This window comes from Aulonocara sp. 'chitande type north' Nkhata Bay, linkage group LG5 (genome assembly GCF_057382095.1).
Source record: "Aulonocara sp. 'chitande type north' Nkhata Bay isolate Kocher_YH1m ecotype deep benthic linkage group LG5, A_spYH_male_GT1.1, whole genome shotgun sequence".
Classification (NCBI taxonomy): Eukaryota; Metazoa; Chordata; class Actinopteri; order Cichliformes; family Cichlidae; genus Aulonocara; species Aulonocara sp. 'chitande type north' Nkhata Bay.
In genome coordinates, this window is record NC_141348.1 from 39,595,366 (window position 1) to 39,611,001 (window position 15,636).

General features: G+C 38.2%; 1 protein-coding gene across 1 annotated transcript in view; it reads left to right on the top strand.

Annotated features, from left to right (window-relative positions):
• The window catches only part of snta1 (syntrophin, alpha 1), a 31,046-nt gene extending 21,723 nt beyond the window's left edge, over nt 1-9,323 (top strand). The window contains exons 3-8 of the mRNA XM_086293496.1: nt 4,075-4,270; nt 4,548-4,737; nt 4,833-4,963; nt 5,354-5,550; nt 6,783-6,970; nt 7,359-9,323. Coding sequence (XP_086149622.1) covers nt 4,075-4,270; nt 4,548-4,737; nt 4,833-4,963; nt 5,354-5,550; nt 6,783-6,970; nt 7,359-7,451 — 995 coding nt within the window. The 3' untranslated portion in view covers nt 7,452-9,323. The remainder of the gene's footprint in view (nt 1-4,074; nt 4,271-4,547; nt 4,738-4,832; nt 4,964-5,353; nt 5,551-6,782; nt 6,971-7,358) is intronic.
• The last annotated feature ends 6,313 nt before the right edge of the window (nt 9,324-15,636 follow it).

Sequence of the window (15,636 nt, forward strand, 5' to 3'; positions counted from 1 at the left end):
AGTTGCTGCTTTCTCCCAACCTATTCTGCTGTGCAGTTTGTGCAGCACCAGAGACATAATCTCACCCTTACATAATAAAGAGTAATGCCCACCGAGAATAGAAATATGTTTATGTGCTAGATATTAGCACCTCTAGCCACGACTATGTTCGCTCTCCTTATATTCTCTTAAAGTGTTTTTGAAGAATCTGTTGTTATTGAAATTGTGCTTTTTGTGTAACTGAGGCCTTCTTATTAGACAGATGTCACTGAAGTGTCATTTGGCTGCACTATACTGACATCCACAGACCATGTAGTCCATGTAAAGCAGTATTAGATATGTGCTCTGAGTTTGTCACACGATAGAAATGGGCGCTATCAACCACATTGCCAAATTTGAATTAAAAAAGCCAGTAAGTATATAAAATCAGGGTTGAAAAACTTTAGCAGCTTTCTTAGCATGGAAATGTTTTCTGTTGTTGTGGTCGCTTATTGACAGCTCACATTTCACATCAGTTCAAATGGTCTGCTGAAGCAGGCAAACACTCTTTTAACCAGTTTACATGAGTTTGGGAGGAAATTACTACCCGCTCTGTATATGGAATATTTTTGTCACTTGGTGGTTCTTTGTTTTTGTAATAAGTTTGAAACCCTTCTTAAAAGCTACACACTTATGAGGCTCGAAGATTCAGTAATTATGTTACATTGCAAGGCAATATAAAATTCTGCTGAAAAATACTAAGTATAGGCAATTTTTACATTTATTAATCTCTGAAGTCAGCATACTTTGCTGACTTCAGAGCAGTAGGTGTTTGGATGAAGTCTGGAGAGCTAAGATAGGAGAAATGATGGGATAATAAAACACAGGCGATGCTAAAAACAGACAGGAATAGCTATGAGAGATTTTAAGGTAAAATAGGAAGTGAAAAAACACTGGTTGTAACCAACCCGTAAACCAAAAAATGTTGTGTGAGTTCCATAAAATGCATTTGCTGAAGTAGCCGGTTGAACTACTGAGATTTTCTTACACAACTATCTCTGAGGTTTACAAAGAATGGCACTATTAAGTATTAAAAAAACTCGCTACTACATGTGTACCCAGGTGCAAGTGTGTGAAAACGTTTTTGTGTAAATTTTGTGTCTGAGTCACAAATGTGTATTCAAGGAAACTCTCCATGCAGACTGCTGAGAGAAAATTTGTACTCCTCAATCTTAATCTTTTAAGATTTTTGCAGCAAATCTTTAACAAAATTTCAAAGGAATTGACTTCATCTCTGTAGAGAGAGAAAAGGGAAACATCGCAGACAGGTTTTAGATCCAAAACATTACTATTGATCCACACTACTTTTGAAAAGTATGGAAAATTAGTTTGCAAACAAAGAGGTGCAGAGAAAATTATTCTGAGAATTATTCAGAATTTAGGTCATGCCCTTTGCTGGAGCATCTTAAGACTTCTTCACACATGCACTGTAATCCCTAAATGCTCATAGCAGCACGTCTGAAAAAGAACCTTAGTCATGTTTTACATAAATGTTGCTCATGCAGGTTTCTTGCTTCGTACTATGTGACAGTTTGACAATATTCTGCACACTACTCACGTTTGGATACTTGCAGTTACTTTAAAAGCACACAGTTGTAGCAATGTAGCAATTTTCCATAAGAGTGAAAATTTGTAAACATTCCCTAAATTGGCAAATAAAACGTGCACTGTTAGAGAGTTGATGCTTGGAAGCTAAATAAGTGGAAGGCTGTGTGTATCTGGCAGGATCTCTATTTTGGGAAAAGTAAAAGCCTCCTCTCTCGTTCCTGCTGTCCTGTGCTATGACTCTTCTGCTTGCCCTCTGGCTACATGCCTCTTGTACAGAGCACTTCACACTTCCCATGTGAAACCAAAGCTTTGCCTTAAACCTACTGCTTTGCCACGTCCTCTGGGCTATTTTTACTCCAGCAGTGGCTACTGCTGTTAAAGCCATACACAGCCTTTTGGACTGCAGCAGAGGACTCCATCTGTGGTGGTGTGTTTAGGTATCTGAGCTTGGGTGTGTGAGTGGTAAAACTGCGTTTAAAAAGATATGTGTACAGAATAAGATACAGTAACAATTTCATAACACTTAATTATATCCACCAAAAATTATGGGCACCCCCATAGCCTTGGGTTTAAGATGCTGACCATGAGCCACAGCTTCTTTCTTCAAATTTAAACTGGGAACTTCCCCCTCAGATGTACCTCTGACACTGACATTGGCTATTAGGAGACAAATCTGTCTTTAACTTACGGGACAGCATAAAGATCTCATAAATATGTTTTTAGCACACTTCTGAACATGGGTGGATAGATGGATGGATGTGTGTTTTTGCACTTCTTAACCTCCCGTTGTATTAATGTGAAAGTCCTGACACTATTGTGTCAGTCATGCACCATACAGAACTGGAAGTCCTTATGACGAAGCACCTCGGGCCGTGTTTTTCTAACTTCTTAGGCATTTGCAAGAAAGAACTCCACAACATATGGTGTCAGAATTGTGATGGCTTGTCGGAAGAAGAAAACTGGCCTTCCAGTGCAATGAACAGAACTGCATTCCCAGCACATATGGTCAGATGAATGCTAATCAGCTTTCAACACTGTGAAAGCCTACCTGTTTTCTTCCCCTGTCCCCAAGAGTCCAGACTTCAGTAGAAGTAGTACAGGTTGACACATCTGTAGTCAACCTTGGAGCGCTCCTGGCCCGGGGAGACGTCTCTCTTTCAAACAATGTCGCATCAATAAACCTTTAATAGATTTTCAAGTTTTATGCGCTGCATAAGCTTCTCCGTCTAACTCATGTCTCTGTTTTTCTTGATCCCTGAGAATATCTTTGTTATTTACAAGGATTTCCTGTGCCTTTACATCCATCAGTTGACAGGGTTTCTTAGCTAGACTTTGATCAGTAGTTACCATTGTATTTCTTGCTGTGCTTTACTCTTTCCTCAAACATTGTGGTTTGGAAACTCAACCATATGACCAGTAACAGAGTGCTTCACAATCAGTTTAGCCAGTCCTAACTGTTAATGGGTCGGGGTTACTGATCTATATATATCAAAAGCCATATTCATCAAAGTAAGCTGTTGGATACTGCTGTTGAATCCTCGGTCACACTGATAGTTCGGTGATGTCATCATGTTTCATGATGTTTCACCTCCATGTGGTCCTTCAAACCACAAAAAGATAGTCATCTTGAAAACACACACTTAGATACACAAAGACACACATGTATATTCACACCAGTGTGTCAATAACTTTCAAATTATTTTTACTGTTGTTATTATTGTTGTTAGAGAGGGTAGAGCAGTGGACAGCTCTCTGGGTAGAATCCAAAGACATCTGTTGCTAAAAAGCTGGCTGCAGGTGTGAATGTGAGGTTACTTGTAAATGGTTTTCTGTGTATATGTGTCGGCCCTGTGATGACGACCTGTCCAGAGTATATCTCACCTTCAATAGGCTCTGGTCCTTCATGACCCTGAGATGGATGGAATGTATATTTTGTTTTCTGTTTTTCATCTTTATTTTCTGTTGCGTTTTTCTAAATAGTCCCACATTTTGGACCTTGGCAAGCTTATAAATACATGACTTTTTCAAGTGCACCTAGGTTTTTCCAGGGCTTAACAAGCTTTTGAGGAAATAACAGGTAAACTGATATTGGCACTAAGAATGCCACTGTTAGTAGCACAAACAGAGACGCCGTAACGGTCACTACTGATAATCCTTGTGCTGGAGCACCAGAATGACATGTGAAACACGAGTGAGATATGAGTGTCAGATTACATCTTCTCTATGGCACCAGTGGCTGCTAAAGACATGCCAGAATCAACTACCTACAACAGAAATGCAACATAAACATCATAGGCTCTGTATGGGAGAACTTTTGTGACATAGAGCTCTTTGTACTGTGCGTTGATTTCTGCACCACTTTGAAGCAGTTCTTAAGTGTTACAGCTTTCAACTCATCTCCAAACCTGGAGGCTTCATTTTTACATTTTTTCTCTCTTTCTCTTCTCTGTCCTCTTTTACTTCTTCTGCCTTTTCTCTTATCTCCCACACCCTCCCACTCTGCTTCAGTGAAGTACATCAAGGAGATGTCTGCCTTCTTTAAAAGCTCTGGGTCCCCTGGAGCAGGTCTCCCGTGGGATTCTCCCCCTTCCACACCTCAAAGGGGCACTGAGCTCTCCCCTGCTGAGGTGAAGGAGCCCCGGAGCATCCCGCTGAAGATGTGCCAGGTGTCACGAAAACAGTGCCCTCCAGACACAGAAAACAGGTATTACATGTTAAAGCTTCAGCGATTTATGTAATATTTCATACAGTTTATGCATTTGGATAAAAAATATCTGACACATGAAAATGATATGGCTTTGTAAAAGGGACTTCTTCGTGTGTCTTTTTCACATTCTCTTTGTTAAAATCTGAAACTTCCTCCTCACCCTTAAGCTTTAGTCACTTTGCCATGTCTTTTTAATTCCTCTAACAGCTTTTTCCCACCTCTTTTATGTTTTTCTTCTGGCATCATTCTCTTTTTCTGTCATCTCATTTGCCAGGTATTTTGAGGTGATTTCATCCAACAAAAAGAACTCTGTGTTCCTGAGGGCAAAAGACCCTGCCATGGCCCAATCCTGGTACAATGCCATCCAGGCTGGTGCTGCCAGCCTTTTACCACGAGTGAAGGAGGAGATGAGGAGCATGCAGCCTGGCATGGAAGTCAAACATCTGGGCTGGATTACAGAGCAGGTATTGGGGGGGGGAGCAATGGTTAAACTGATCTGCAGCCTAATAGAAAGTTTAAAATATTTCTGAAGTTTTGATAGAAATTTCAACGTGCGCAGGTATCTCAGGGTCCAGAGAAACCCGTACTGGCTGTGCTGACTGACAAGGACCTGCTCTTGTATCCCTCGTGTCCTGAAAGCAAAGAGAGCCTCAACAATCCGACAAAGAGCCACCCGCTCATCACCACCAGGTTTCCACCCTTACAGCACACGCTACATAACATGACACTTGTGCTTTCGCTCTCTTTCTTATATCAACGCATTCACATAACGATGGAGTCTCAGAAGCTGTTCGGCTCAGGCCTTCCTCTGGCTTGATTTAGCCCAGAGAACACATGCTCACTCTTTCCATAGCTGGACTGTTGGACGTTTTGCCAAATAACATCATATTCATGTGGAAACAGAACCTATGAGTCATGGGTTTTTCCTCTGTTTTTTCTCTCCTCTGTAGCCCTGTAGCAGTTTGTCTGCAACATCATTTGCTCTTATGGCCACATTATTTTCTATAAGTCTTCATTATCATCTTTCTCATACACTTTTTTTCCCCACTCTTTCACCTACCCCACACCCTCCTTTCTCAGACTGGTCCACTCTGGTCCAGGAAAAAGCTCTCCAGTCTTGGATTCTGAGCTGTCATTTGGCCTACGTTCAGGCACAAAGCAAGGCGTGGAGACACATGTTTTTAGGGTGGATTCTGCTAAGGAGCTGTCGACCTGGACTCATCTGCTGGTGGAGGGTTGCCACAATGCTGCTGAGCTTACCAAGGAGGTCACCACGGGTACAGAGATAGAAAAGATTCTTCAGTTTTTGGTTCATTTACAGTTCTTTTACGAATAAATCTGAAATTCAGATGTATTAAGAGAAAAGCCCACTACATGTTAAATACCAAATGGTGATGTCAGTTCTATACTAGAGTACACATGAATTATGTAATTCAGTTAGCAGCGTCTGTATGCTGTAAGTTAGGGTAAGAGTTTTTTGGTTTTGGGTCCCCCCCCCCATTACTATCAGAAACACTGGTTTGTAATCATTGTTAACCTGAACTAAACAATATTTTAAGAAGAATTTACCTGTAATGGCAGGTAACATTTCCGTATCCGAACCGATTTTCAGAAATAAACAAGGTTTTGTTAGAGGTGGAAGCTGAAGAGGAATAAAAATGGAGCCTTCTGAAAGTCAAAATACTATCCAACTAGGAGTACAACATGACTTTTTTTCAGGGACTGATTCAGACATTTGAATCATGTCTACAAATATACCTCAAATCTATTTCAACCAAACAATTCCTGCTTGGGCTTAAGACTTGGTTCTGTTCAACAGACACACACAAACATTCCAGTTTAAAACAGAGGCTCGTCTCACAAAGCAGGATTAGTGCGATTTATTGTTCTTTACACAGTGATCTGCACGCTGTACCCCTTTGTAGAACGTCCCTAATCTTTGCACAATTCTTCTGGTTTCATTTTAATAAAAGATTTGGGTTTTTAGAAACCAAACTTTCTTGCAATGGATTTTTATAAGGAGCTTGAGGGAAGACAAAGCATTTTGTCGTATGTATTGTAGTATATAAAGTCTTAGCTCTTTGCTTACATCTAGACTGAGTAAAACCCCCTACAGCTTTACAGCTGGATTTACTGCTCAGAGTAGTCCTACTTTCTGAGACAAGTGCCATGCGGTGTAAAACCTTGCTGTGTAGTAAAGGTTTCACATTGCCCTCTGCTGGTGGAATAAAATGATGCAAAAACTTTCCAGTATAAACTAAAAATGGTTCTTTTAATTCCAATATGTGAAACTAATTCTAACTTTCTTTTACTAAACTAAAATTTGGAACAATTTTGTTTTCTTACAGCAAAAACTATTTAAACTGCATCTCTGTCTTTTCAGTGTCACATTTAGTAAAGTGCATTCTGTAGCCCTGTATCAATACTGAATGATACTACTAATGAAATCACAAATAAATCATTACTTGACCTTTACGCCACATAAGCACTGCTTTTTCTGCTTTGGCAGTCTGCAGTTGGAATGGGAAAGAGTGCATGCTGGGAGTTCACATCGATGACGGTTTCACACTGTTCACCGAAGAAATGGGTGTCAGGAAGAATGTTCTCCTCCAGCAGCCTTTTGAGCGCCTCAGAATGTCCTCAGACGACGGCGTTCGGATGATGTTCCTTGATTTTGGAGGTCCCGAGGCTGAGATAGTAAGTTTTCCCCTGTTTTCTGTTCAATTTTGACTTGAAGTGAAATATGTGACATTTCAGGGCAATAATGCATCAGTAAAATCATTAGCACCATTACTCTGAGTGCTGAGTGCTCACTTGTTAGACAGATGGTGAACTTGACTAAATTTGATTTCTACCTAAGCTTGTGTGTTAGCCATCTCTTTGACATTTAAGAAAAAAAACATTACATGCTCCCTCTCAGACAGTTACAAATCATATTTCACTCTGTAAGTTATTCAGATAATTCCGATTCAGATGGGTTGACCTGCTTGTTATGCATTTATAGAAATGTTTAAAAAAAGCAAAATGATATGGATTTCCTTCATTTAATCATGTTTCTTTTTTACATATCTGTATCTTCTTACAGCAACTGGACCTGCATTGTTGCCCTAAGACCTTAGTCTTCATAATCCACTCTTTCCTGTCTGCTAAGGTCAAGCGACTTGGTCTCTTGGCATGATAAAGGCCGGAACGTCACAATAGGAATATTCAATAAAATTTATGGTACAGCCTGGGAACTCTGAAACTCCAGACGATGGGAGGCTTGGGAATAATGCTGACAAGCCTTCCTAAGCCTCTAAAAATCATCTTTGGTCAGGCATCTCCTGATCCTTCTATGGAATGAACTGCAGCAATGCAACGATGGTTGTTTGTTGAACTTGTATTTGTAAGGTAAAACGTTGGTGCAAGTCAGTAGCCACTTAAGGGAGCTTGCATCTGTCAAATCTGTCACAGTATGTCATGACACTTTGTGATGACAAACTGTACGAGTACGACTGCCTGTATCTTAATGTTTCTAAGCTTAAAGCCCCAGACATTAGTTTTTTGTCATCACATTGTTTATCTTTATTTCATAAGTCAAGATGGGCCTTTGTCTTGAGAATCTTTTCATCTTTCAATCTTTGCTTTATGTGCTGTGAACAAAATCATTTTGTTGTGAATAACAAAAGTTATTTCACAAAAGTCCTGATTGATGTTGGACAAACATTTTCATAAAGGCAGCTCGAATGGAGTGACAGGATGTCACGGCTGATCGCTACATAATCAATAGTCTGTACTGAACAATGTACAGAATGGAGCTATTATGATATGCTGTTCATGTGGATTCTTGCCAATACCCTGAAATTTTTCATGCGTTTTAAGACGACCTCCAAAAGAAAAGTAAAATAGATTTTTCAGTCTAGCTGAAATACAACTTTCATTTCACCTTTTTCTACAAAAAGTAAAACCATATATTTAAAAATGCTATTTTTTTGTGTTTAAACCACAAAATATTCATACCAAATACAAACCTGCAGTGCTTAACAATTTTATTAGACCATCACCTGATGTAAGGTTTATGCCACAGCTTCCCTGAATTAACAGTTTTGATATTTACCAAAATCGTGTTTTATGCTTCCGTAATGGTTAATCCACCAATAAGTTCTCTAATCAAAATATTTATAATGCTACAATATCATATGTGTTATTCATGAATTTTCAAAGTTACTATTCATAAAAAAGTTGAAAAAGTGCAAAAGCGCATTATTATTTTTGATTAACATGCCAAATCACAGTTATTTACTTGGATTTCTCAACAGAAAAACAAAAATCTTAGTGGTTGAACGTTATGCTTGATAAACTTCTAATTTCTGAGAGAGGGTCAGTGTGCCAGCACAGATTTAGGTATTTGGTTTGTTTCTTGACTAATAATTAGCAATATCATTTTTAAACACATTTTTGACAGATATTTGTGTTTTCTTGTTTTTATGACAGGTCGTGTAATAAATTTGCTAAGCAGTGTGTCTTAAGTATCAATGGCCTTAATCAGTCTTTTTTGTCAGTAACATAAACAATCTAATAAAAAAATATCCTGTGTTTCACAGCACTGACAAAGGTTTTCATTATCATTTATAGATGACATACAGCCAGCTTAACTATACTTCTCTATGGATATGGAGTTTAACTCTTACTTTATGAGTTAATGTCTTTGTTAAGTACTATATTCTTAATACAGAGGGCAAGTGCAGGCTTGGAAAGTTTTACCACGGTCTTTTCAATGTTTTTGTATTTTTTTGTTTAAGAACCTAAGAAAGTATATGGAACTGTTATGTTGGTCACTTTTGTGTTGTTATCTGTGCTGACTGGACATCTGCAATTTGGGGCCTTCTTTCTTCTTTGAACACTAAACAGACTTCTATTAACATATATATATATACATATATATATATGTACACAACTAAAATTGTTTGCTTTCAAGAATAAAATGTATTGTATATTCTTATTTAAACAAATGTGTGCCTTGCAGGGTTGTTTGTATATAAACATGTAATAAACTTTAACTTTTATTGTTTACCTTGCTTGTGCTTGATTATTATACTATTACTACTATTATAATTCTCTAAAAACAAAAGAAATATTATCTACATTTATTATGTAAACTTGGTTAAAGCTGTACTAATTATCCATACATTAATAAATACATAGATTCATCAATTAGAGCACACGTTTCTTTATACTGGCCGGGGACCAAATAGCACACCACTGATTCAAAATTAGCAGAAGCTAATCCTAGCAAACAGCCACCATCTGTGGTGGCTGTCTTTTTTTGCAAGTGTCAAAGTGGCCCTGCCCACTAAAGATGTATATTACCATAGGTAAGTTTAACCCATAGACTTTGAGATGAGCAATTTCTTGGTTGCAAAAAACCCCCCAAGATGGCACAACAAGCGGTGAATCTGATGGTGGAACCTAATATGATAATAATATTTTTTGGAGTGTAAACATGTTTCATTAACGTGTAAAGACATGTAATTAGCATGTCTCTTTAAAATTGAAGTATGGGCTCTATCCGGCATGTTGAGCAAGCCTCAAGCAGACGTTCAAGCAAGTGCAGTTAAGGATACTTTAATGTGAATTTCATTTTTCAGCTTACGACAAATTCTTAACTCTTTTCAGCCTTTCCAGGAGAACATTTGTTTTAGGTAATACCACTATTTTTGTTTTTTTGTTTTTTTTATTGTATTCAAATTTGTAGACAGGACTATTGACAGAAGCTTAGCAAGTAAAGCAAATCAAAAAGCATATAAAATGTGGCTTTATATGCTTTTTGGAGAAGAGGACAACGCAGAGGAAACTGAGCTAAAGTACTGTAAATACTGGCCTCATGTCCATCAAGTATCCAGCAGCTTGACTCTTAATGGCTTGGCTGGATGTGTAAATAAGTTAGTTGATGGCCAAAACAACCATGTGAGGTTAATGTGTCTACATTGTGACCCACATCATCTCTCTAAATCCCTCTTAAGCCAGACTCCTTTTAGTCAGCCCCAAATCACTTGATATATTCAGCTGCGTGTTTTATATCTCATGGTCTTTAACGAGCCGTTCCACCGAGCAGATTCAGACAGCGGATCTAGCCTTGTGCTGTCTTTATTTAACAGTCCCAGTTGGTGGTCTGACAGTTTTATTAAGTCCAGACAGATCTGTAGAATGGGAAGAGCAAAGATGATGATGATGAGATACTTAAGTCAGCAGGGTGTGTGATGGAGACAGTTAGGCCTGCTGCTAGCCATTATAAGAAGAGCAAGCAAACAGTCCACTCTCCTGTATTTTTACTGTCATTAAGGAGCGTTATCAGTGAGGCCCAGATGCTGTTTTTAGTGGACAAACTGTCAGTCTGTTAATGTGTGCGTGCGTGTGTGTGTGTGTGCATATGGCCTTTTAAACACAGCTTTGAATCTGAGTGTTTCGGAACAGCACATAGAAATGGCAGACTCTAGTATTAACAAACTGGGAGTTGTATATTAAATCACAATAGAGTGTTCACATTTGATCATATCTTCTCCCTTCCTCCCCTTTCAGCGCTCACCCCTCTTGTTTAGACGTTACCATGGCAACGGCAGAGAGCTCTGTTCACCTCTTCCATTATGGTTGCTGCTGTTAAAATTGTCAGTCAGGCTCTCAGATGCTGCTGAAGAGGAGGATCGAGTTCTGTGAATATATTTTGATCAATACAAATGTAAGGACGCTTAGAAATTAGAAAAATTGTTGGGAATTACAATTTGAGTAGCACGAGAAGCTAAAAGAACATGTTGTACTAGATAAACACACTCATGTCATACCTTTTTTTTCCCCGATGAAGTCTGGAAAGGCAGAAATGACATACAAGAAGAAATCTCTAAATTAGCTTCCTATCTGCTTTGGCATCAGGGTGCTTGTATGAATGTGTACACTAACCCCAAAGACAGAAAGAAGAGGCAGATCATGACTTTGGAAAATAAATGAAATAAAAATTATTATAACTGTGATTATATAAAAAAAAATGTTGCATGGTAAATAAAACACAAAAATTGATTTGATCGCCATCTTCTACTAAAGAGTTGGAACGTTTAGGACAAGTTTTTTGTGCTACAATTTCAAATAAAGTGTTATTTATTTAAAATATATTTAACTTTTTTATTTTGGATAGGTTGGATAGGTTGTAATATGTTGAAATATCTGGTAAAGTACACATTATGCAACGCTGAATAAGATGCTATTACACTGGATTTTTTTTTATTCAAAGGCATTATGTGTCATCTCCCTGGTTTGGTTTTTGGTTTCCATCTTCTGTTGAAGATATGGATTCTTCATTCGTGTATTTGAGTCTTTCTTTGTTTATTTTGTACAGTTTTTAGTTTAGTTTTCTTTTTTTAAATTAAGTATTTTTAGTCTTTTTTATTTTGGTGGAACTTCTGTTCCATCCTTGTTGTGCCTCATTTCTGTGTTCATGCACTGGTCCCTATATGTTCCCTTGTCCCTCAAATCTTGTGTGTTTTTTTAGATTTCTTTTGGTGATTGAAGCAGTTTGTTTTCACTTCTTATCTTCCTACCCTGTGTCCCTGATTGCTTTCACCTGTTGTTTATTATTTTCACCTGTGATTGCATCCTCATCCTTCCTGTGTGTCATTCCCAATCAGCTGTCAGGGTTGATGTTTTCTAATGTGTTCCACGTTCATGTTACGGGCTTATATTTAGATGGTACTTTCTATATTCTTATTGCAAACTCAAAATGCTGTAGACTACAAGCCACATTTAGTCATTCAGTCATTTACATTCCTACAGTGTACCTATTGTACTTAACTTGTGATTATTTTCATTCATATCACACTTATCTTTTGATCTTTATCCAACACCTTGATGAAAAGTTGTAGATGAACTGTGTGATAATTCAATCATTCATAATTTTCAGAATGACACCGATGACAGCAGTGATAGTAAGAGAGATTATACTGATGATTGACTTATTCAGTCCAAGTAGCTGCACCAGTGGTCTAAATATTACATTTAGCAGTGATTGCAATTTTTTTTTTTTTATAAAGGCTCATTTTTATAAAGATCACTAGTTGGGCAATAAAGTTTAATAATGATGCCAAATGGACAATCTGGGTCTGTGCCCAGCCTCAAGCTCAGGGATATATTTAATAATATCCTTTTGTCATTGTCGTTTCAGGACTGAGGACCCAAAATAGCTGTTCCAGTGTACAGTAATTGCATATGTGTAAATGTGAGTTTGAATGTGAGTTAATTCAGACAAAAAGAGTATGCTTTTTACTCAGTGCATCCCGTCTTTACAGTACTTTACATCAAACAAAAAAAATGTGCTTATGTCCTTACATTTGTATTATGCAAATGTGTCAGGAACAGTATAGAATAGAATGTATAGTAAACTTTACTGGCATTGTGCTTACAGTTATCTCACATAAAAGGTCACAGAGTTTATGTATGAGAAGAAAGAAAGAGAGAGAGACTCTGCAAACTTGATCTGGATGAGAGGAAGATGGATGAGCGAATATATATACACTTGTATTAACTGTGCAGGTGTTTTCATGTATTTTGGTGGGGGTTTTTGTAACTACCAAAGAGCGATGCCATTGAGTTTTGTAAATGTTTAACACATATGCTCAAGTGCAAGTTTTTCAGTATTACAGGCTTGTGATCCTCATACTGGCATTACACTCGTAGCAGGCAGGTGGCAGTGGAATACTAAGGAATGAGAGACAAATCCAGTGTCAGTGTACCTTTCAGAGGCAGTAGGGGTCTCTGTGTCTCCACACAGAAGAATCACAAAGAGAGTACTCATGTTCTGTGTGGAAAGAGAGAGAGAGAGCACTCAAGCTTTGATTGGTCCTGACCAAATTCAGAACAGGACATCCCACAATATTCAATACTGTGCCCCCCTCCCCACTCTTCCCTTCCCACAAACACAAAAGGACTACAGAGTAGAAAGAGGACAAGAGATTAATACTTAGGCTCAAGCAGAGCAATTCATATTCCAATTGGAAGAGCATGTTATCTATTTTCTCATACTCGTTCATTGTGCTTTTCTTCCTGAGAGGCATTCGAATCAAAGCAGGGTTCAACGGGAATCAAATGCGACTTTCAAGGAACTGAACAACGGCAACAACATTTAGCATAGCTCGAACATGTCAACGTTGCACAGAATCCAAAAAGAAGCAACCATGCAATCACTTTTACATCAACTCCTCAATAACCATGTCAAATATGTACAGAGGGATGGGGTGAGGCTAACGCCGAATCCTGTGTCATTGGAAAGTCATTCATCCAAGCTTAATCAATCTAGGTTGTTTGATTCAATTCAAACTGCCTCCTGGGCAGAAGAGAGAAAAAAACAGAATTAAAGGGAAAGCTGACTCTTTCCAACTTTGACGAGCTTCTCACTATCTCCTGTCTCCTTTATTTCCCCTTCCTTTTTTTTCTCCCCCCCCCCCCCCCCCCCCCCCCTCTATTATTCTCTCACCGGGCTCCTAGAGGCAGGAATTATAGGTAGTCATTTCATGCTAAGGTATAGGCTGAATTTCTTTTTTCAGTTACCTTATTTTTTTTTTAAAGAAACTGTTATTACTACTGTATGTCTTAAAGACCAGGTTAGAGTTATTAAATATGCCAAAGCGAATTGTATTTTCGCTCAAGTAAGCTCCTTGGAAATATTCCATCAGGGCACCCTTTTATTCTTTCCAAATGTAGTTATGAATTTTAAAGTAGACTTGTTTTACTGGAGGAGAGAGGTGTGTGATCAGAATACTGAGCAAAGCTCAGATTGGACTTCCTTGTTCTTGGAACATTGAAAGGGAGACTGTAGCTGTCAACAGGAGAGGTGGAGAAGAGAAGAAGAAAGAGAGGGAGAGGAAGAAAGTGGGAGTTAATATTGCTTGATGTCAAGCACTTTAAGTACTTTTTTAAAAATTGCAAAGTGGGAAGGGACCATATTTCTTTCAGAAAAGTGTTAAAGTAAAATATTCTATGTGAGTGTGTAATAGCTGCAAAGGAAATGACAGACAGATATTTTGCTTGTGGGCATTTTAACCATTTAAACATATAGTATCATCATCATATAAACACACCAGTCCCCCTACCCCACCACCCCACCCCATCCTGCCTTCTTTTCATTCCATTTTTTTTTGGTATTCATGAGCATATGCTCCTGTGTGAAGTCCCCTGTCAATAAATATGCACAGTCTTAATTGTTCCCATCGCAATTAGAATACAGTTCTGTTCTTTTTGGCTCAGGTGTATGTTAAAGCTCTTTCTTTTGTCTGTGGTTTGGCACCTCTGATGATTTCCATGACAATCATTTGAGTGAGCAAGGAAGTGAGAAAAAGGGAAAGGCAGGGAGAGAGAGAGAAGGAGAGAGAGGAGGTGAGAAACAGTTGCTGGAATAAAGCCCCATCTCAATCTGAATAGCTTATTAATAGAGCTGGTCCCAGGCAAACAGATGGCAGCTGCCAAAAACAAACACAGAAATCACAGAAATGAAAACCCTAATTCAATTAGGTGGGAAGCATTCCTCACTGCAGCAGTTATTGAGCAGTTTCCATTAATTTGATAATCCATTTTTCAAAAGAAATGTATTAAAAAGTGCCTTTTCCAAAGTGTTCTCCTGTGTTTGTTATCCGAGGCTGATGAGCAGAGAAAGGAGAGGCCACAAGCTGCATGTATGTGGGTGTGAGAAGAAAACAGGATTTAAGTAATTACTGGCTCATGCTTAACAAATGCAATTAAAGTTACTAATGAATGATTACATCGCAGTGTTCCTAATATGAATTTGTTCAGATTAAAGTAGGCTAGATTGGTGAGGTAGGTTCTGTGTTGTTTTCACACTAGCACATTTCTTTTTATAGCTAAATCATTAGAGGGCTATTACAGAAGGAATAGAAAACAATCCATTTCTGTAGGCAATGGGTAAAGTTGATCTATTTCTTAAAAATAATCATATTCTGTTAGAAGTTGCACTGTTAAAAACAGTAAAGTCCTATCAGCTAGATGTACAGCACTGAACTGTAATTTTACAGTGGGGCTGTTGTACTCGGGAACAACAGTGTCTTATTGTACAACACTTTACAGTACTGTGAAGTAAAATAGTCTGAGCTCTTTGGTTGCCATTAAAGTTTTATTTTACTGTTGCTACTGAAAAATTCATAGACAGTTTATTATTATAAAATAACTGCAAGTTCTCACAGATCTACCCTAAAACAACTCTCTTATCGTTCTTGATCTATGATATTAGCTTTGTCACGGTTCCCCTTTGTTTTCATCTTTTACACATTTTAGTGGCTGAAAGGATTGCTGGAATTTCCCAACATGTAGAGGATGCACTTTCTTTTAGA